General features: G+C 42.0%; 1 protein-coding gene across 2 annotated transcripts; it reads right to left on the bottom strand.

Moving 5' to 3' along the window:
* Positions 1 to 1,025: 1,025 nt before the first annotated feature.
* LOC117766427 (myosin phosphatase Rho-interacting protein-like) lies at positions 1,026 to 22,884 on the bottom strand. Of its 2 annotated transcripts, none has more exons than XM_034593432.1 (22): positions 22,603 to 22,884; positions 20,811 to 20,888; positions 20,632 to 20,697; positions 20,079 to 20,230; positions 19,880 to 19,964; positions 19,037 to 19,187; positions 17,548 to 17,707; positions 15,619 to 15,733; positions 9,767 to 9,865; positions 9,120 to 9,176; positions 8,965 to 9,033; positions 8,784 to 8,873; positions 8,570 to 8,679; positions 7,818 to 8,340; positions 7,296 to 7,397; positions 4,939 to 7,194; positions 4,264 to 4,411; positions 3,658 to 3,775; positions 3,413 to 3,572; positions 2,533 to 2,634; positions 1,878 to 1,964; positions 1,026 to 1,583 (listed from the first exon to the last, which is right to left on the bottom strand). In XM_034593432.1, exons 1-22 carry the CDS (start codon positions 22,831 to 22,833, stop codon positions 1,443 to 1,445), a joined length of 5,100 nt encoding a protein of 1,699 aa, XP_034449323.1. In that variant the 5' UTR covers positions 22,834 to 22,884; the 3' UTR covers positions 1,026 to 1,442. The 2 variants fall into 2 exon arrangements, with proteins under 2 accessions (XP_034449323.1, XP_034449324.1); XM_034593433.1 differs by having other exon boundaries at positions 15,619 to 15,730.
* Between the last annotated feature and the right edge of the window lie 765 nt (positions 22,885 to 23,649).

The following is a 23,649-nucleotide window of genomic DNA, read 5'->3' as shown; positions in this document are numbered from 1 at the left end:
TGAATATAAAAAAGCCCCAAAACTCCCAATCTAGGACATATATCTATCATGTAAAACACTCTGCAATGGTCGCACCACATGATATTTTCTAGTTCAGTCAAAATTTACAGCCACAGAATTGGCCACCTAACGAAAATGAACTAGGTCAGCACCAAAGGCCACTATGAAATTTATAATGAAAATATATATTTTTAGAAATAACTACAAATTCATAGTTTTTTTGAGGTCATACCACATGATATCGAAATGTGGCAACTACATACCAGCTGTGAAAAAGGTTATTTTTTTCCAAATTTGAGAGAGAGTTACAAACCTGTTGCTGCTTCCATGGGTCCTTGGCAAAATGGTTTATGATGCAACTTCCTGTCTTTGAATGGATTTCAACATCAAAGTCCCAAATTGGTCATTTCTTGATGGTCGCACCACATGATATTTCATAAAATGGACATCATCGGACAAAGTTTGTTTGTATACTATGATGGAAATATAAATGCAAATGCTTTGCAATTTTGTACAGGACTAGAAAAGACTTTGGAAATCATGCCAAATATGGCAGAAAATAAATTTGAATATATTTGGAGTAATTTCAAAGAAGTTTTCACAACAGCAGTCATGGCCGGACGGTCGCACCACATGATATTTTGACACTTTAAAAAACAGAAACATTGAAATAACTAATGATTTTTGGAAATTTAAAGTGTGTACATATACGGGAGAGGTACTACATATATATGTTATTTCTTTATGTATTTAAACCTTTTTTTAACAGAATAAAATGCAGTCGGACAGAAAATATAGGCGTCACGTCTAGCTGAGGGGCTTTTCCTTAGATGGCGCTGTTGAGCCATTTTGCCACGCCCATTTCAAATTACTCCAGAATTCAAATACTTTTTAGGGTTTTGAATTTCCTGCAAACTTTGGTGAGAATTTGAGCATGCTAGGCCCTGAAAAAGCCCCAAAAGGGAAATACAAATCCTTCGAAATACAATAGGGCCTCCCACCGGAGGTGCTCGGGCCCTAATTATTTAATTATTGAATAAGAAATATACAGCAGTGACGAGAGGCTGGAAAACAACATCTAAACATGCAACTGTGCAAATTATTTTAAAATATAAAAAACCTGGTTGTACGGATAAAATACTATACATACAGTAAATGGTGATGTTTGGTCAAAGACAAAACCAAAAAAGAGATTTAAATATACGTTTGACAATATAATCACAGGAAGAACTAAATCACAAACAGTGTTAAATACATGGTCAAGAAGTGACTGATAATCTTTATCCCCGAAACTGGGAGAATAAAAAAACAGAGTGAGTTTGAGGATAAGACTTCCAGGTTTTATAAAATACATATATATATTTTTTTGTTTTGAGAATAATACTGAGGGTAAAGTATTTTGAATGTCGCAGTGAAGACAAATGTTGTGAAAATGGATAAATTCAGGGTGAAGTCTGGTCCAGAGCGTGATGAGCCAGCCTCAGGTTCTCTCTCAGCTCGTCTACCTTGCTGTCGGATTTGGCTCTGACGATGCTCAGCTCTGTGAACATGTCCTTGTACTTCTTTGTGGCGTTCCTCTTGTCCTGAAATGTCACATAAATATGGGACTTTATGTTTTACCTCCGCCAAGGAGGTTGTGTTTTCACCGGTTTGTTTTGTTGGTGTATTTACTGTATTAGCAGGATTATGCAAAAAATCGCTGGGCTTGTGGTATGAACTCAATTTCCATTTCATATAAATCACCATATAACACAGATTTGTATACAATGGCTTACAATCCAAATTTCTGATTGGCTAATTCGTCTCTGAGCATATAGGCGATCAATATATATAATATCAATATGTCTAACAGTTCGTTGGTGTTTATTGATTCTCACCCTCTGTGCCGACTGCAGTTCATCCTTCAGAGATGTGATCTCCTGCTTCAGACACTGAACCTCAGACTCCTTCACTCGCAGGGTGATCTGAAATAACAAAAAACAACCTTCAACTAATCATATCTTTATATTATTATAATAGTTGTATTTTGTATATATGGCAGGCTATGTAGTATATCAGCTTCATCTCTTCAGATAAAGCTGAAATACAGAACCAAACATATTCTTCACACTCAAAAGGCGTAGGGGTCAGTAACTAAAAATGTTTTGTCGTGTACAGTTTCTGGATCATGGGTGACATCTAGTGGTTGAGTCAACACCTGATGGAACACATGAAACTGAACTACACAGGATATAAATACATAACTAACTAGGATTTAAGACGTAAACTTGTTTAGGCAGTTAAAAAAACCACAAACGTAAACCAGCTACAGACTCAGTTTAATTTAAACCAGCTGCAGACTCAGTTTAACTTAAACCAGCTACATTCAGTTTAAATTAAACCAGCTACAAAACCAGTTAAACTTAAACCAGCTGATCATGGTTGAGGTTTAATATGTGGTACTCTGCTCACTTTACCATGTGAGTGTGCAGGCGGCCCTCTGTAATTCAAAGTTTAACCGGTGTCGTCCTCTCTCGCTCAGATGAGACTCACCTCCATCTCGTAGATGTCCATTCCCTGACTGAACGGCAGCTCGTCCTGCTTGGCGAGCGAACACAGTCTGGTTATCTCTGCTGCGAGGTGACTGCTCAACTCCTGCACAAGACAAAACACCCAGGCCTCTTACCAACACTGAACAGCTCTTAAAAACAGAATCATCAGGTTTATACGTTTTCATCGGTATCAGATGAATCCAGTGATGTAACAACAATGTTCGTAACATAGACTGAATATAAAGATGGATGACGTGTCTCCACTTCCTCTCACTATCCAGAAATGAAGGCAAAATATCCTGGATACAAACACTGCCATCTTGCATCTTGAAGCAAGAGTCTGTGCAGTCGTGATCTGGGGACAGAGCCTCAGTATTGAGGTTCCACTGATACATGCTATCGACCAATTTTGACTCAGTCTCAGCTGTCAATCATGACATCTCAGTCTGTTTTTATTGCATCAAGTAACTAATTACAAAAAAACTTAGCAGAAACATGACCACTTGAAAAACATCAGTGTGATAAGAACAACCTAAAATGACAGAAAAACCTCTGAGATGTTTTCTCTTCATTTTCGGGGAGCTGTCCTGACGTCCATCTTTATATGCAGTCTATAATTTCTAACAATAGAATATAAATAAATGGAATGTATTCATATCTACTAGGATTTTCCAGTTTAACTATAAAAATAATTTTTTACAAGAATGTGACATATACTGAGATTGATCACACATATATACAAGGCTTTGTCAAAGAGACTCTTGCCATATGGAGCAGAATATTAATGATACGAAATTAGAGAAGATTTATTGTTTGCTTTTACACAATAGATCTCTTGTGGGTATAAACTGCGATCAGGTGGATTTAAGAGTCTGTGTCACCTGGTTTCTGGTCCTCAGGTCCTGGTTTTCCTGCTGGCACTGGCACAAGGCCCTCCGCTCTGCATCCAGAGCCTGCACCAGGTGTCCGTTCTCCAGACACTTCAGACAAAACTGCTGGGACAAAACCTCGAGCTCCCGCTGGTAAGAAGCCAGTTCCTCGCTTCGACAGACACATTGATAAACACAGATATTAAACACACACACACTTCCCATGAGAATAAATGGGAAATCATTGCTCTCTGTACCTGTGTTGTCTCTGCATGATCTCCAGGACGTTGTTTTCATTGCTGTTTTCTGACTGACATCTTCTCTGCACCTCCCGCTCCAGCTCCAGACGGTGAGCGTTCTTAATCGCTTCGATTGCTTAAGAAAAAAAACAGAAACTTAAGCGGAGGAGACTCAGTGCGAAATAATTTATTGAAGAATTTAAAACAGCTTTAAAAAAAATTACAGTGGAGGACTTACCAAAAATATCGAAACATAACTATATGAAACCATGTTTTTGAGTAAGATAGCGTATACTGACAGTTTAAAAAAGAGTAGTATTTTGTAGAATATTATAAGAAATAATAGAAATTATACGCAAGAAAATAAATTGAGACAGAGATGACTTTAGAAAATTTACAAAGGTTGTAACTATTCTACTTAATCACTAATCTGTATCGACAGCAAAGGGAAAAGTAAGCAAAAGTGTATTTTTGAGCTGTTAAAGAGGTTCTATAAAAACAGAACATCAGATTAGAGCTACAGAAAACTCATGTTGTTTCCTTGCATCAAATAAAAAAGAAGAAAGATGAGTTTTCATTTTCCAAAATAAAAATTAGGTGGGAGTAAAAACAGACTCCTCTCACCAGTCGCAGTTGCAGAGCTCTCTTCCTCCAGCAGCTGGTCTCTCTCCACCAGGAGGCGCTCCACCTCCTGCTGGTGTCGGCGCTGCAGCTCCTCCAGGACCTTGAGATGGGACTGCTCCATGGAGAGGAACCCTCGCTGACATGTGGCCTGGGAACACGTGAAAGCCTCTGTGTATCAGTAAAAACCCACTGTGACCTATTTTTATATTTTAAGAGCAGTTATGTGAATTTAACTGGTTCCTGCTCAGATTTTGACTGATGAAATATCGAAATAAATATTAAGGACTGCTTGGTTGCAATATTAAATGTTTCATTACCTATGATGATTTATCCATCCACTAACATGGAGGAGGCAGGGTTTATGAACTATACGGATTGAGACACTTTGGCATCATATTTGAGTAGCTGTCATGTAGTCCATCTTTATATAGAGTCCAGGCTCCACAGCTAGAGATTTATTTTAGTTTTCTAAACTTCACAAAGCTCCGTCTGGAGCCACATAAGGTTTCTGCAGCTTTTCCACATAAGCGCTACAACAACATTTGCACACAAATTCTAATGTTTCTGTTTAATTGTATCTGGCGTCAGGATTATCTCCACATGAGTTTGTCGTATGTACAGCTTCAATCTTATAAAACTGGCTTTAAAAATAATCACACATTCATCACTTCCTACCTTCAGCTTCTCCGTCTCCTTCTCATGTTGCATCTGAACACAAATCATTTTGCCCTCAAACTCTTGGCTCATCTCCTCCACGGTGACGGACAGCAGCTCCTCCAGCTCCTTCACTCTTCTTCTCAGCACTAAAACTTGCTCCATCTCCGTGTTTGGATCTGATTCCTGCTGGGATTCAACACTGTCCTCTGAGTTTTCTTTCGACACCTCCTGTGTTCCCAGAAGTGGGACGTCCGTACAGTTTAGTGACGACGTGACCATCTCCTCTTCCCCAATTTTATCCACAATACCTGCCTGTGTTATCTGCAGCTCCATGCCTGTGTCCTGTGGTGAAATCCCATCCGTCTGACAGCACACGTTCCTCGTATCTCCACATGTGGACGCCTGCTGCTCTTCTAGATTTGACAGTCTTGCTTTTAGCTCCCTGTTCTCCTCAATCAGTTTGACACAGCTGCTGCAGTTGAGAAGTTTCCGTTTCGTTTCTTCAAGCTGTTTCTCACATTTTGACTGCAGCCGCTGTAGATGGAAGCAGTACAGTGCCTCGGTGGCTGCGGAGTGAATTAAACCAAACCAGTGATGCTCTGAAACATGAAAATCACGACAACTTTCTGCAATCAGCTGCAGCTTTTCAGGGGCGGAGGCGACGCAGTTTAGCAAAGACATTTTCATCTGCGTTGCTGCTTTGAAATGTTCAATGTGGCACAGCTGGTTAATAGAATCAAACATCCTGGTTTCATCTGTCCTTTGGGTTTCTGTCGCTGTCACACTTGCGGTATTCCAAATAACATCCAGATCTTTCACACCTTCCCTTCCCTCATCTGTGCATGAATCGTTCCCAGAAAGTAAATAATGACCTAAAAGCAGCATCTGCCTCTCTACAACCATGCGCTCTGCCACCTCTCTGAGGAGCACTTCTACACATTTCTCCTCATTCGATTGGGAAGTGCTGGCTCGCAATTCGTTGAAAAGCAAACTCCAGAAGTCTTCCTCCCACTTCAGCTGACTTAGCATTGCAGGCATCGTCTCCTCATTCTCTCTTTCTTTCCCATAATCCAACTTGCCAATTGCCTCCAAAAGTTTCTCCAAAGCGTCCAACCTCACGACCATCCCCTCTATCACTTGCCGGATCCTTTCTTCACCAGAAACACTTTTCTTCTCATGCCTGAACCTCTCCGCCTCTAACTCCTGATTCAGCCTCCTGATGTCGGCCTCCGCCTCCGCAGCTCTCTGGTGGTAAAATCTCTCAGCCTCTTTCAGCTCAGCGTTTTGCACGTGCAGCTCCCCACAGTTGGTTTCTGATCGGTTGAGCTGCTTCTCCAGCTCTGTTAGCTTAGCTTCAGTAGCCTCAAAACATCGCAGCAGATATCCCTCTGATTTCGGGTCATTTTTCTCCCCTCCTGCTTCTTCCTCGTCGACGTCCAGCTGGAGTATTGCCTCCGTCCCCCTCAGATTGTCCGTCAGAGACGTGATGAGCGTCTGAGCCTCCAGGAGCTCCTGGTTCCTCAGGCTCAGCTCCCTCTCCAGATCTTCTGCTCTCATGTTCCCCTGTTGCTCCACCTCTGGAAGGTGATGGGGTTCGGTGTACCTGCTGCTCACCTCTGCTTTCAGCCTCTCTATCTCACGGTCTGCCTCCGTCAGCTGGTTAAGCATCTCCTGGTTGCGTTGGTTGAGAGCCTCGTTCTGGCTGGTGAGCAGCTCCACCTCTTGGGAAAGCCTCCTCACCATCGCCTGGTCCGGAGGGATGTGCTGCTCTATGAGGCAGTTGACTGGGCTGTCGTCTCCCTCTGACGGCTTCCCTAAAATGCATGGAATTGAGTTGTATTCACTGTTATTTATTTGTGTTTCTGTGGTGGGAAACAGCGGACTGTCTTCTCTGTCCAGCTGCCTCTGGTGGTCGGCTGTTGTGTCATCAGAGTTTAGTTCTAACAGTCGTCCATCACTTTGAGACAGAATGTATTGACTGTCTGATGTAGGTGAAAATAAAGGAGTGGCTACACCCTCAGGAAGGAAATCTCCCAGCTCTTGGAAGTGGCCTTCTGTATCGTGCAGCCAGATGCTTGGTGTCTGCTGAGGTGTGGACAAAGGTGGTTCGAGGCTGAGCAGCTCCGTCACGTCCTGTGCGATAATGATCTGCTGCTGTGAAACCTCTCTGGTGTCTTCGTATGCTTCTTTCAGGCTCAGTGTTTGGCAGTTTGACAAATCTTCATTTGTGTCCAATGGACAAAAATCTTCTTCAGGACCCAGAGGAGGCTCGGTCTTAGAAAAGAAAAGAGGAGGATTAGAAACCACATGTTTGAGCACAGATACGAAATGTAAACAAACAGACTTGAGGCTGAAAATAAGATTTATTTCTTTACCAGTGTGACCTGCGGATGATGATCCCCCACTGGACTCAGCTGAGCTTCCAGCTCCAGCCTGTGACGCTCCGACTCTGCCAGCTGAAGCTTCAGATCCTCAACCTTCAACAACGCAGAGGCAACAACTGGGATTCAGCAACATTCATTATACAAAGCTGCATTAAAAGCTGGAGCACACAGAGTCTGGAGGACAGTATGTAAACAGCTCTGTGGGAAGGGGAGCTCCTCTCCCCCACAGAAAACACTACTCCTGAAACACCTCATCTGGAGCCTGCATCATTACGACTTTACAATTCCTCACATAAGCATAATGCATGCCTATAGTGTATTGTCTGGCGTGGTGTAATGTAAAGGACCCACCAATGACAAGGAATAATTCTGAAGTAGCTCGAGAGCATTAACACAGGAGATCAGCCCATTATAAACAGTCAGGTTTAGAACAGGCATTGCATTTGTACAGTTAAATGGGTCAGGCTCAAGTTTATCTCTAGTCAGAAATGACATAAGATTTAAAGCATTCACCCCGTTCCTGTAGCCGTTCAGCAGCTTCTCCATATCCACAGTGTCTTCGGCTTCAGTAAACAGTGGGACAGTCCTATCCAGTCTGAACACAGTCTTCTCCACCTGCATCCAGCACTCCTCTATCTCTTCCTCCACTCTCTGCTGTGATTCGGGACTCAGTGCTCTGACGCCACCATTGTCCGTCTTACCGCCAGTCTTGTCCCAACTCAGAGAGAAGCCCAGCATGTTCTCGTACCTCCTCCTCCTCTCCTCCCGCCTCCTCTTTCTGTCCAGTTCGCCCAGCTCCAGTGAGCAGGGAGATTTATCTCTCTGATGATCAGACTCCAGCATCGACTTGTTCTGAGGTCTGAACTCAGCCCAGTCGTAGGTTTTGTAGCGTCCTTCCCGCCGCCTTTCCACCACACTCCTGGGTTTGTGGTGAGGGTCTCTCTCTGTGGGGACGTCAGTGGAGCGAGAATCCTGAGTCACATCTGGTTTGGGGAGGGCTTCAGGTGCACTGCGTGGAGCGTGGTGGCCAGGTAAACTGTGTATAAAATGTAAGCATGTTTAGTTTAGAAAACATTTAAAAAATCTTTTTCTTTTGTTTAACTTTGGGGTTTCTGGCAAATTGTGATTTCCCCATTTAATTAAGTTATAGTCCTGAATTGAATTAAATTCACATAAACTGATGTGTAAAATTAGATTTTGCATTTGAATAACTGGATTAAAACATTCCCATTTCATCTCCAAGGAGTATGTTCACTTAAATATACCTTGTTACATCAGGAGTGTTAACTGGATGAACATTTTTCATCAGAGACTGGATCCAGTTCCTGCGTATTCCTGCAGTCATGGCTGACAATGTGTAGACGGCCATCAGGGTCTGTGACACATAAAAAAAAAGAATCAAAGAAATGTAAGTTGTTGGCCACGCAGGAGCTAAAATTTCAGCTCTTCAGTTTGGGAACTGTTGAGGTAAAATCTTACGTGGATTTGAAAGCCATAGTTCCTCTGCACCTGATACTCAGACACATTATAACATCGAGTGAGGTCGATTTCTCCTTCCAGGTCCGACGCCTGAGAACAAGAAACAAAAAATATGTTTTTTCTGAAGGAAAAACAAAAACAAAAAAGTTTTTACTGCGTAAGACATCAAATAGCAAGGTACCTCCTCAGTTATCGAGTCCTTGTAGAACCTCAGACTGTCAATCGACAGCACAAACCAGTATTTCTTCCACTAGAGGGGAGCAAAGGATGAATTAAAGCAGCAGAAATAAAATCTTAAGTATGACAAACATTGGTTTAGGAATCTAAACTGCTCACCTGGTCTTTTTCATCCAACTTCACCATCCAGCCTTTTTTAAAGTTTAATAGATCCGGCTGCAAAGAAAATAAGATGTGAAAATATTTCATGTTGTTAAAACAAAAGAAACGTTGTCCACCAGTGTGCAAAATACCAGTTTCCAGAAACCCCCCAGAATTTTGCTCTTGAGGCTTTCAGGGGATCTCAGGTGTCAATCAAGACAGGACTCGCTGTCAGTCATCATACAGTGCTTTATCGTCTATTTGACTCTAAAAGGGACCATAATTTACTAAATGATCATCATGCTGTATTGAAGAAGACTTGAAACTAAAGATTGAGAAAAACAAACTCCTTAGGCAAATGTTTACTGACGTTATAAATCGAAAGAGAAGTTGAGTCATTTTCTCATTGACTTCTATAGAAACAACTGCTGGAGTCGCCCACTGCTGGTCATTCAAGAAAATAGAGGTTGCAGGCACTACCGTATTGGCTTCAAAATCTGGATTGTACGTCCATTGTCATATACAGTCTATGGATTTAAATCAGGAAGTCTCAACTGCCCCCTACTCAGTTTGGGTCAGCACTCATGGTCACATGCATGGGGATCAAAAGTTTCACCTCTAGGCGAAACTGCTCTTTTGTTGAAAAAGTTCTACAGATTACTCACCGTCATGACAGTGTCTGACGTCCTGCGGTCCAGAGACTTGGCTCGTCTCTGAGGAGGGGGCGCGCTGAGCTGGGTTAAGTCTCCGCATGAGTTTAGCTTCTGTGGAAGACAAAAAATAAATACAAAATCAAGGAAACGATAGAATCACAAGAATCAGAACCATACACAGGTTTTCACTGATGCGGGGATGTGAAGTGTTTCCTCAATGAGGTCGGCGGCAGCTTTGCAGTCTGCATTCCTTCAACTGGAGTAACCGATAGTCTGGATCCTTGGCAGGGACGTCAGCTGTGAGGATTAGGCCTGCTGTAGAGCACCGCGGGGAGCCCAGAAGGCTTTTCTCCACCGCCTGTTAAACTCTTACTCGCATCACCAGTGCACTGCACATGGATGACTGCGTTCGGCTCTGGAATGCATGAAAAGGTTTTAGAGGCAGCACAATCGCGGATGCTCAGCAGCTTTTTGTCTTACATTTCAAAATGATGCCGAGACTCCTGCAGGCCAACAGAGCTGCTTTGACAGCTCCTATCAGAGTCTGGATTACACAGCGTTAAATGAAACAAGGTTTTTTGTTTACTTGAGCCACTGCTTTTCAAAAGATTAATTCTTCCCTCTTACATAACCACTTTAATGGGGGGAAAAAATTACCACTTTAATCGTTACAGAACATTCTTTGTGTTTTCTGTTTTTTTACTCGAGTTTACATTGAAAACTATCCAAGGACACAACACATGCAGGAACACGGTGCTCCGGCTGCAGAGGGAAGATCTTTTTTTTCGCCCCTTGAACAATCGCTGAAGACAGCGCCTGTCCCTTGTCTTGGCAATCTCAGCTCCGAGGCCTGAATGAACTCTGCACAGGCTGCTCCGGCCTCCTCCTGGCTGGTAAAGCAAACCCACAGACACAAATCATCTCATGGGATAAAAGAGTGCTGGCGGTTTATTTAAGAGGCAAATCCTCTGGAATGAGCCTGTGTGTTTAATCAAAGATTAACACTGATGGCCATCTGGGTTGCACCAGTGTGATCACACTTTTAAAACGTTTCCAACATCAGCTCTATAGTGAACGATTTATTCTGAAAATGTGCTTCTGTGGAACATGCGGCTGATGTGAGTGAAGTCTGGTTTATTTTATAAGAGTCTGAAGCACTGATCAATTCACAGTGAAGAGAAAATGAACATGTCAGGACAAAGCAGATATGTTTGCAGCCAGCACCACCTTCTTCAACAACTTATGAAAAGATATCATTTATCTCAGTCTTTTTTTCTACCAGAAACTTTTCTCATTTTTATAAGATCTGATTCACATCGAGATATGTCACAATTTTCTGCTCCTGTCTGTTATCTTATCACAGCACGGTCACAGCAGTTACTGACGGTCACTGACACCAAATACACATGTAACTAGAATGTCAATGTCAATATTTTTTTTTTTTCAAATCAAGATCCATGCTTTATTCTCTGAAACAAATCAATGAAAATGTTGAAAAATGCCCTGTGAAAAAAAATTCCTCAATCAACCTCTCGATTCAGATCCACAACAGATCCTGCATTCCTCAGGTTCCCCCTGAGGTCATGCCCCCAACCGTCAACAAAATATCAGGGTAATTTGTTCGGGTGTTTTTTGCGCAATCCAGCTAACTAACAAACAAAGATGAAAACATAACCTCTGGGCCTGGATCCTCTTCTGGCTTTCCATACTGTAGCATAATATGATGTGCCGACTGTTCAGCAGCTGGACGACACCTTCAGATCACACCGCCTCCACAGAGCCGACGACCTTCTGAAGGATGCAATTCACTGAGCTGCACCTCCAGGAGTTGTCACTGACCACCAGCAATTACATGACACTGCACAGCTCAAGACCAACAACTGGAATATAATTTCAATACAATGAGGGAATGTGCAACAACATCTGTAAATGTCTGTAAATAATGTGCAATCATATTTCTTGGTTCAATGTACAGTGTGAAAACATCAGTGGTCAAACCTCCACCAAAGCCTAATAATCCCCAGAAATTCAATGAAGTTGCACCAAATTACACACACTCAGATATCCCCGCATGCTTTCCTCTTTCACCCCCATCTCCCAATCAAGTTCTTACCTTGGTAACCTCCGCCCGCCCGACCACCTGCCCCCTTAACCCCATCCCATCTCATATTCTCCAGTCTATTGCTCCTGACCTTCTTCCTTTTCTAACCCATTTTATCAACACTTCCCTGTCAACTGGCTGTTTCCCTAACTCTCTGGAGGAGGCTAGAGTAAATCCTCTCCTGAAGAAACCCACCCTCGACCCGTCTGAAGTAAATAACTGCAGACCGGTCTCTCTTCTTCCCTTTCTTTCCAAAACTCTCGAGCGCGCTATCTTTAAATCAACTCTCCTCCTATCTCCACCATAATAACCTTCTTGACCCTCACCAGTCTGGTTTCAAGGCAGGCCACTCAACTGAGACTGCCCTCCTTGCTGTCTCTGAGCAACTTCACACTGCTAAAGCAGCCTCTCTCTCCTCTGTCCTTCTAGACCTCTCTGCTGCATTTGACACAGTGAACCACCAGATCCTTACTTCCTCCCTTCAGGACCTGGGTGTCTCAGGCTCTGCTCTCTCCCTGCTCTCACCCTACATCAACGACCGCACTTACCGGGTAACTTGGAGAGGATCTGTGTCTGAACCTTGTCCTCTCACTACTGGGGTCCCTCAAGGTCCCGTCCTGGGTCCCCTCATCTTCTCTCTGTACACCAACTCTCTCGGCTCTGTCATTCAGTCACATGGCTTTTCTTACCATAGCTATGCTGATGACACCCAACTAATCCTCTCTTTTCCCCAATCTGAAACACAGGTAGCAGCACGAATCTCTGCCTGTCTGACTGACATCTCTCAGTGGATGTCTGCACACCACCTGAAAATTAACCTTGACAAGACGGAACTACTTTTCCTTCCAGGGAAAGGCTCTCCCACCCACGACCTGACCACAACCTTTGAAAACTCTGTGTTAGCCCCCATCCAGACTGCTAGGAACCTGGGTGTGACACTTGACAGTCAACTCTCCCTTACTGCCAACATTACTGCAACAATCCGTTCCTGTAGATACATGCTGCACAACATCAGGAGAATACGTCACCTTCTCACTCAGAAGGCGGCGCAGGTTCTGGTCCAGGCCCTGGTCATCTCACGCCTAGACTATTGGCAGGTCTACCTGCTAGCGCCATCCGACCTCTGCAGCTCATCCAGAATGCAGCAGCTCGACTGGTCTTTAACCTACCTAAATTCACTCACACTACTCCACTCCTCCGCTCCTTTCACTGGTTACCAGTGGCTGCCCGCATCCGCTTCAAAACATTAGTACTTGCGTACCGTGCTGCGAACGGATCGGGTCCAGTCTACATCCAGGACATGGTCAAACGTTACACCCCAGCCCGTTCACTCCGCTCTGCATCTGCCAATCGGCTTGCTGTTCCCTCACTGCGAGCTAAACACTGATCAAAATCACGACTGTTTGCTGTCCTGGCTCCTAAATGGTGGAATGAGCTCCCCATTGACATCAGGACAGCAGAAAGTCTACACATCTTCCGCCGCAAACTAAAAACACACCTCTTCCGACTATACCTTGAATACATTTTAAAGTAACAATTTAGTAGCACTTAAATGACACTTACTTATAGCCATTTTGTAGTTTTGCTTCTTTGAAGAAATTGTACTTTCTTGATTCTTGTTGTTCTGGGTTTGAACCCTCATGGTTGAATGCACTTATTGTAAGTCGCTTTGGATAAAAGTGTCAGCTAAATGTAATGTAATGTAATGTAACACAGATATACATTTACTGGGAAACCAGTGAAAATGTAAAACAGTTTTGTGGAAATCTGTTCAGTAGTTTATTCAGAATCCAGCTGACAAACAAACAAACAAACGAACGGACGAACGATCTAACTAACTAACTAACTAACTAACTAAATGACAGGGGGGGGGGGGGGCAAACCTCCTTTTTGGAAATACTAAACCTGACTCACAGCAGTAAACCGTGTTTAACTTTAACAGTTTTATTTGACAGTGTGTTGACAGTTTATCTCCATGTTTTTTGCATTTTGTTGACACTGTCACACACAGACACGCGCTCAGCTCTGTAATCACCAGTTCGACAAGACACAGTATCGTTCACTAACAGATGTGCACACGGAGGAGCTCCTTACTTCCTCACAGTCCATCGAGCTCAGTAAACACAGGCGCGGTCTCGTGGTTCTGCAGAAATTCTCGTAAAGAGTCTAAAGGCTCCCAATGATAGGACTTGTTCAAGTTTGCAGGAATCCCTAGAAAGAAGTCTGCAAGAAAAAATGCCTGCTCCCAGATTACGACACACGGGTGGACTGAACAACCTCAGGGCATCAAAACCAGTTCTGAGTTCAAACATGCTGCAGCTTGGAGTGAATCACCGGCTCTCTCCCACCTGCTGACACATGAACCCTCACTGACAGACACGCACGCCTTGACACGGCAGGATCAACTCGTCCACACGTTTCATGCCAAACTTTCATCACCTGCTTTTTAGCGCTCGCCATGGACTGGATGATGGTTCAAGAAAAAAAAAAAAGAACATCCTGAATGGAAGCAGATCCCTTGTGTTTGCACCCTGACTGTCACAGAGGAGAACTTACGAGGAGTCTTAGGGCTCAAGGTTTTGGATCAGCTCAAAGCTTCCTCGTAAAAGTGATGTCACTCTTTCTCTGCAGAACACCTGGTTGTGTGAGTCATGTTCAAACCAGTCCAGCCCAGTGGCAGCTCCAGTCCAGTCATGACAAACCCACACTGAGATTAATCAGCATCACGTATCACAGGGTAGTAAACTTCCACAGTGAGGAGGACATGTGCTTTCAATGGTTACAGGACCTGACATCTCGTTTTTCTCTTCATGTTCCTTCTGTGAGGTTTGCTGACCTACATGAACAAACTATTTCCAACAACAATTGTCATTTCTCAAAGGACATTTGTGTTTACTGGTTAAAAGAAGTGTTGTTCTGTCTCCTTGAGCATGAGCAACTACATAAAATCAAAACTGTTACCTAGTCTTTTCTGTCTCGTTTTCTTTATGCTTCTTCTTTTTGAACAGGTTTTTCAAATCAAAGTTTAAGAAAATCTGTGCTGTGTTTCGTGTGGTGTGAACTTGAAGCTGTGGCAACAACTTTGAACAATGCTTATAAATGCTAAAAATGAAACAATAGTAGTCAGAGATTCTCAACAGCTTTCACTCATATCAGTAAGTATTTTAGTTGTATTTGTCAACAACTACAACTTCTCCTCTGGACAACATTAAAATGTACTTATAGCTGCTTTTCACTACATTACATTTATTAAATGTCTGTAGAGAGTTTCCATCCATCCAACCATTTTATTCTGCTTATCCGAGGTTGGGCCATGGAGTCACTCAGCTAAACAGGGTTTTCCAGTTTTCCCTCCCTCTCCCCACCCAAGCTATATCCAGCTCTTCCTGAGGGATCCCAAGGCGTTCCCAGACCTGATGGGATAGGTAGTCTCTCTAGTGAGTTCTGGATCTACCAGTATGGCAATGACTGGTAAACCTCCAATGGCAGGAGCACAGGGAAGCAAAGAGCAGCGGTTCTACCCTATCTCTTAGACTGATCCCAGGCATCTGCCGGAGAAAACTTTGGTCACTTGTATTCACAATCTCCTTCTTTCGGGTACTACGCAGCGCTCATCACCATATGTGAGGGTCGGAACGTTGGTCCACTGGTGAATTGAAAGCTTTGCCTTGTGGATCAGCTCCTTCCTCACATCTTGATAGAGATTTAATAAGTGGAAGCACAATTTAATAAAAGATGAAGAGATGATCTGTATTTCATTTACCTCTCGCTTGCTGTTGCGAGCCTCACTCCTGCCCCTGCTGGAAACGGCTGCCCCCCCTTCTTGCTCTTTATTGGTGACGTCCAATCCCACAATCCTCTCGGTTCTGCCGCCACTGCTAGAAAACACAAAGACAACCAATTGGTGTGAAACTTTACCCGAGACAAACACACACTGAATCCACACATTGAATTTTTGTCTTTTGTTCTCTCAGGCTTTTAACTGTCCTTGACTAAGTCTTATTTTCATATTTATATACTTACTTGTTTTAGCCTGTTTAGTGTATTGTATGACAAAGGGTTTGAATTGTTCTCATTCTAAACTTACTGGGTGGCTCTAACTTTTCTATGACTTTGTTTTTATCTTCTCTCATTCTATTTTTATTTTATTGGCTCTTACTATTCTTTGATCTTATTTTTTTTAATTCTATTTTTATTTTTTACTGTACAGCACTGTGGTCAACCCTTGTTATTTTTACTGTGCTTCAAACATAAACTTTATTTGATTTTAAATTTACATTAGTTTATCTGAATGAGCTTAGTTAAAAGGCTAATTAGTTGCAGATGATTATTAAAGTTTAGTTTTGCTTTTGACAATTTGACATTTTTTAAAGTTTGTGGGCAGTTTTTGGTTATTGTTTACGAGGTACATAATAAAAAGCAGTGTCACTGACACAGCGTTACTGTATAACAAGGAGTCTCAGTTTTCTTTATCATAAAGGTAAATGTAACGTCAAGTTAATTTAAAGCTGTTTACAGAAACGACTATCCAGAAAAATGGGTCTGGACATTTGTCTTTCACATATGAAGAACGCAGCATGTACGAAACTTTATGAACACACACAGGCTCACAAAGATACTTTCCAGACATTTACAAGGGATTGGTCAAAACAAGTTACAGAACATATCCATATCCACAGCAACTGACTCAGACATTCTCAGATACAGGCCCTCTAGAAAATTTCTGGAAAATGTCTTGAAGTCTGAACGCAGCTATACACAATATTAAACAGGAACGACGCACATATGATATAAAAGGTGTCAGATCTAGCTTAAGACACATTTTTAAAATCTACAATCCCCGGTAGGTTGACGTTGTAAATTAAAAGAAACAAACAAGATATAAAAAGCAGACTTCTCGTCTTTTTTTGGACCAGATGGGGTCTGTGTCTGTTTTGCCATCGCTCTGTATCTTTCAGAACATCACAAGCAGAAGAGAGTTTGACGGTGATGCAGGTTTACCTCCACATATTTTAGTAATTTCTGTGATTTTCCTCCTGAGCAGTGAACGTTAGAGTTGCCTCTACGGGTGCAGACAGTCCTCTGCCCTCAGACTGAGCTTTTAGCAGAAGCCTACTCTCCCTGACAGGCAGGCAGACAGTCTGCGTGAAAGGTCCTGAGAAACAATGCCGCAGATATCTAATTACAACAGTGTTTTGGAATTTCTGGCCTTATTTGGAGGGTGGCAGTGGGGGGCAGGGGTGGGGGGGGGTAAGTATTTTGTGTTTTTTGTTTCCCAAAAAGGGAACGAGTGAAGAGCCGAGACGTTTTCCCCTCACGTGACCGGTTTACATGCTCAAACTGGGAGGGTTTCTTTAAGCTAAATATAAAAATGCAGCAGTGGGATCTAATGGAGGGTTAGAGCGTGAGGCTTTGATCCGGTATTTAGCGGAGTGCAATGGCTGTTCGGCTTTACGCTGGGGGGAAGCTGAGAGGCATTGGATGTCCTTTGTGCTAATTGCTAGCACATGTACCCCCTTTCCCTTTGCCAAGGCACTTTAAAGGGCTGTTACCCACAGACTACATGCAAACATACGAGCACACAGAAAATAAACTCCAGATCGCTGCCAAACACGATCTACAGAAAGGTTATTTACATGCTATCATCAGAATTGGCTGGAAATTGCTAATTGCCCCCTGATTCTCTTCTAACCTTCTGTCCTGCCTCTGGTTCTTGCTGTTTGTTGACGCTTGGACCGGCTGGGTGATGTTACCGTTGGCGACCGAATCCAAAACTGGGTTCCCGAAATGGCCATCGCCATCCAAGGTCAGAGGGTCTCTGGACACCGGGCACAGGAAAGCTGACGCGCAGTCTGGATATAGAAAGCAAAATCAGCTTAAATGAATAGTTACATTTATTTAATGTATAGCTTATTCTTGTAATATGAACAGAGGTGTAAACACAACTTCCTTGGTGGAGATGCGGTGGAGTAATAAGCAGATTAATCCCTCAGAATTTTTTTAAATGTTTGGGGAAATGTTCGGAGCAACTGGCTTGGACTTTTGTTTTCTCTCACACGCCCCCTCCAGAAACTTTCAGGAAAATGTTCACACTCGGTATCACACTAGCAATACACAATATGGATCTGAAACAAGACACATATCTGTAGTCCTCAGGCAGGTTATTGTTGTAAATCCCTTAGACATTTTCCCATGTATAAATAGTTTAAACATTGACACCCCTTTCCATTATGTTAAAAACTGTCTCTTCTAATCAGTGTTGTATATTGTAATTTTGTTGATGTGTTCAGCTACACGCTGAATCTATTGCACTTCTGTCCGTCCTGCAGACGTCTCCCTCACATGTGACTCTCTCTGAGGTTTCTACATTATTTCCCCCTGTTAAAGGTTTTTTGGGGGGTTTTCCCTACTCCTGTTGAGGGTTAAGGGCAGAGGATGTCGCATCTTGTGAGACAAACTGTGATTTGTGAACATGGGCTATACAAATACATTTGTATTGATTGATTAATAAATTAAAAGAATCAGAAAAAACAAGAGTTAGTTTTCAAAACCCCATCACACGATTTGTTTGTGTACTTCTGCCCCTGCCAGTAAAACACCTTAAAGAATTAAATGACTGTCCAGGAATTCAATGACCAGAGCAAAAACCCTGACGGAGGATGAGTCATTAGACAGGGACCCTCTAATGAAGCAGCTTACAGGCACAGTCAGCAGGAGTCGGTCTGGCCCTTTATTACAGCACCTCTCCAGACCCTGCAATAATCCTGACGCCAGCCAGGCACTGGTGTCCACTGCCACAATGCTCCAAAGGACGAATACCTGTCCTGTGCTACTCATCAAGCCTATTAGGATGTGTTTAAGAGCTCTTTTATGGATCAGGTTTGGTTTTAATGATGCCTGAAGGTTCAAAATACAAGTTTGTTTTGTGTTTGTGTCTGTCAGGCCGAGTGATTTCCTGTTAGAACAAAGACTCCCCCAGCTGGCTCCCACGAACACAAATCAGTGCTCAGTGTGCGTGTCTGCTGAAGCCGGGGTTCAATGAACTGTTTGAATAAAAAGCTCTAAAGTGTGTGAACATCTGCGCGAGGTTAGGACGATGCAAGGGGACAGGAAATGGCTATGATTGGCTGATGGACTCGAAAGCCTGTTTGTGTGTGTGTGTGTTTTGCACTCTGTGGCACCTGCAGGGGTCTGCTCCGGGCCCGCGGCCTCAGTGTCTGTGACAGTCCAGATGGGGGTCACATCCGGTCCCCTGCCCCGCTGCTCTTCCTGCCACCGACCACAGCTGGACTGTACCGGATCTGTCGCAGCCATCTTTGCTGGACTGGGTTCCTGATGTTTTGTGTGAAAAACAAAAAAAGGTAAATAAATATATCACCAAACTTTTGCCATGTTTTCATGTTTTGAGTGGACCCAAAGAAAAAGGGGTCCCTAAATAAATGGCAAACTGCTAGTGGCTTTATTTTCATAAACATTTCGAATCATTATCTTCAATATTATAGAAACTGTGAAGGGTTCATCCTCTGGAGAACATAAACATGTGCTTGGGAACCTTCATGACAAGTAGCCTAGTTGATTTTAATAATTTAAGTCAAGATTGCAGCCTCGCCTGGGGATAGCCAATCAGTTGAATGAATTCAGATGAAATTTTCAATAACATTCACAGTCTCCAGAAGATGAATGCTTTTATTTTCGAAGATTCTCTCACTTTTTCTCCATTGCCACCCTGATTTTCATATTGTTGTTTTGGTCTCATACTGACTGAGGATGACACATCAAAAGTAACAAAAAAAAGGACAGGATCCATCCATTGGGGACCATGAATATTGATTTTGAAAACCATGCAAAATCACACATATGCTTTGCTTTGATGCTTGACAGTGAGACCTGCACCCATTGGACGGTACCAGCAAGTCACTTCTGCATTGGCTTCACTTTCCAGACCCTGTGTCTACGTCCATTTTTATATACAGTCTATGGCTAATATGCGTACACAATCACTGATTGGACATTTGCTTTGCTACCTGTGTGGCGACAGGCTCCACTTTGCGTTTTTTCTTCTGATATTGTTTGTTGGTCCGTAGATACACAGACAGCTGTTCGCTCCACCTGGTTCAAAAAGATAGAAACAGCAGAATCCAGACATTATACTGGAGAATGAGCAAAAATCTAACCTCTGAATGCTCCTGTATCTAATTTATGTTTTTACAGATTTATACCAACCCATTGATGATCTCTTTATTGTCCCCGCGGATGAATATTTCCTGCTCTGACGTGACGATGCAGAGCGCGTTCCTCTGACCCGTCCGGGGCTCGGCGTCTGCGATCTCTGTGCACAGATTCAAGTTCACCGTCCCCTGTGGCAAAGTGCTGGGCTGTGGCACAATCCGAGATCAGACATCAGATTAGCTTGTGTAGGGGTCGGGGGTATTTATAGTGAAATTGCTTCACGAGGACCGGTCACACAGAGTGCAGAAGAATGACAGTAAAACAGATAGCAGTTTGCGGTGTTGGAATGAAAAGAGACGAGGGAATGAGATTTGAGGGCATCACAGAGGGAGGGAGGGGGGGGGGGGGATGTGAGCATTAGAGGACAGGCTAAGCCCAAATCATCTGCTGTGGTTCAGCTCACAACATCTGGCCTAAAGATGCATGCGTGATCCCAACACACTGTAAAATTCAGATGTACACACAGAGCGGGGCTTACTGTACACTGCTTCCCTGTGTATGCTCTTTGTTATTGCTCGCTGATTTTTTACTCGGAGCAGTTTCTCACCAGTTCATCGAGGGCGAATCTCAGGCTGCCGTGTTCGTACAGGATAAAGAAGCGTCGCTGCCATTTCTGGCAAACACAGAAAGGAAATCATAAAATCACCACATGTTAAAGACTGAGGTGGTCGATGCAGAAGAGGAGAATGTGCGTTGTAGCTTCATGTCCGTTTCACTGTGTCGTACCCTGGACCTCTGCATTGGGTTGTCAAAGTCTGTCCCCTCGGGAGCCAGACATAGCCAGCCGCCATAGATGGGCTTTGCCTGAACAGAAAGAAAGAAAACTGGGTGTTTCAGTTGGAGCAAAACATTGTAATCCCCTCTTTAAAGCGAGCAACAAACAATAAATCCCAAACTGTTCATACATATCTATATTATTGATTAATTCAATTGAGATATGTCTATGGAGTTTCTGTTGATCGTGAAACTGATCTTAGTTCATACGCACAAAATCTTTATCAAAATAATATCTTCACATTTTACAACAATATAGACACGCACCACGTTTATGGCAAAACACAGCTTTTGTCCTCTGTGTCAGACTAATACCATGTGTAGTGTTTTCAGGTTGCCCAACACTGTTGAAATTACAGGGCACAGTGGAACCAGGCAGTAATAACATATTTAAACAACGTGAGGCATGTAGGAAGCCGTCATGATCGTCTCCTGACATCACCTCCAACTGATGGACCTGCAGGAATGATGTTTCCACAGGCGGTGGAACACTCCGTGCTTTTTTAAAAGGACCAAAATAAATAAAGGGTCTGTCTTATTGATGTTTGATTTATTCATCGATCAGTGCTATTGGTGATATATCCAGTAGAAATCTATCTTTTACTGATTTCCCCATCTGAAATTTAAATAAATAAATTCAATAAAAACAAGGGTTTTTGGACTTGAAGTATAATTTCATTTAATCAAGGTTTTGTCTTGATTTGATATATTTCTTATTTTATATATTAAAAGCAAAATTAATTTGATATGAAAATAAGAACCCAATGCTTATCTTGCAATACAGCTGAAGAAATACATTAACCGTGAATCTATGCTAGCTGCTAGCAGTACAGGTTTTTTATTAGTAAATTAAATTGGTCAGTGGACAGAAAATGATCTTTTACAGTTAGACTTATATATCTGTCAAATATTTTCAAACTAAATGTTAAATTCATTGATTAATTTGTTATATGGAAAAATAATACCAATGCTTCATTGCAATACAGCTGAATAAACAAATCAATGAAAGCTGGCAGCAGTGAAGGTTGTAATGAAATAAAAGGTGGAACAATCGGTCAATTAATTGATTGGACAGAAAATTACAATTGATGAATAAAACATTACATTTCTCTTTCTTCTTAAATGAGACCATCAGATGTGTTTCTCAGTAAACTCTTATAAACTACTTAATAATGAAAAACCTGTTATCCATAGTCATCCATATATGAAGTGAAACTGTGTCCATTTTGTTGTCATATATCCATCAAAACTTACTTGTACTGACTTTTGAACAGAAATATCATTTAATTTTAAGAAAACACGACTCTGTGGTTTTTTATTTTATATATGATATGTTGAATGAATTGATTAATGGGTTATATGAAAAAAAGTATATAAATAAATCCCAAATTTGTAAAAATTGACTTTTAATCAAAGCTACTAGTAGTCAATTAATCGATTAGTCAGAAAAAGATGGACAGAAAATGATTATTGATGAACAAATAATATTTTAAATAATAAAAATAAATGTTTAATGTCTAATATTTTATGTTTGTTTGCTTCGATCAGATGTTTTTCTTCTTAAAGTTAGATCAGTAGACAAAATAGACAAAATGACTGATCGATTAATCTAACAAATATTCGGCACAATACTTAGCTTCCACATATATGTTTTCAGACTTAGATTGAAAGTTGATAATGATTAAAAGGCGTTAAATGCTGAGTGTGTCCACAGTGATTAAAAAGATGATGAGTTGCTCGTTACCTGCTCCTTGTCGTGGTCGCTCATCAGATGCAGCTCCCGGGACTTGAAGCAGTTCTGACACTTACTCTTGTTAAAGATGTTCGCCTGGAACTTCTTGCAGGGACTCGACGCCTTTTCTCCGGACATGTTGCCGGACATGAAGCGCTGCTCGGCGGTTAACTCTCCGAACACAGACCGCTCCCCTCCGCGTCTCCTCCGCATTGAGCGAGGAGCCTTGTCCCGCACAAACATCTGTCAAACACTGTCTGTTCACTGCTCACGTCATGGTCCTCCGTCATGTGTGGTGACGTAACACCAGCGCACAACATCCGGTCCCCACCTACAAAATAAAACCGCCTCTTTCCATTTTCAAAATACTATTTTATGATTTATGCATTAAGTATATATTTTTAGATCTATAAATGATATACATGTAAAAGTAATGACACTAATATCTTGATAAAAAGATGCTTACATCGAATCACTGTAGAACATCCGGTCACAACCTACAAATTAAAACCGCTCCAGAAATAAGGTTTTCTTTTACTTTCCCTTTATAAAAATGAACTTTCATGAAATAGATATAGATAGTATACAGATAGAAATAAAATGATGATATTTCAATACAAAGTATGTTAATGTAGCGTCACTTTACAACATCCAGCTACAACCTACAAAATAAAAGTCTATTAGTTATTCATTTTATATAACAGTTAATGTATCTGTTATGTAAATATATAGGCGGTATAAGAAACAAGTAAAAGCATATGAAGCCAACAGATCGTCATGGTCATGTATTATAGGGGTTAATTTAGGGAGGTGTGAATTATGACTGAGATGATTAAAAACATGAATACTTTAATACATGTACTGCATTTTTCTGAACTGAATGCCTAATTAAAAACACAAAAACAAAAGATACTCAGCTATTGAAATATTGTAACTGTTTCTCCTTTGACATTTTTTATTGAAAATCAGGTTCATAATCACTGTGCTAACACATTAATTTCCAAAAAGAAGCAACAGTTAGGCTACAATAACTTTCTCCTAATATTATGAGGAATTAAT

This window comes from Hippoglossus hippoglossus, chromosome 8 (genome assembly GCF_009819705.1).
Source record: "Hippoglossus hippoglossus isolate fHipHip1 chromosome 8, fHipHip1.pri, whole genome shotgun sequence".
In the NCBI taxonomy this organism is placed as follows: Eukaryota; Metazoa; Chordata; class Actinopteri; order Pleuronectiformes; family Pleuronectidae; genus Hippoglossus; species Hippoglossus hippoglossus.
Note: the sequence above shows the minus strand (reverse complement) of the source record. Positions and strands in the feature narration are given on the sequence as shown.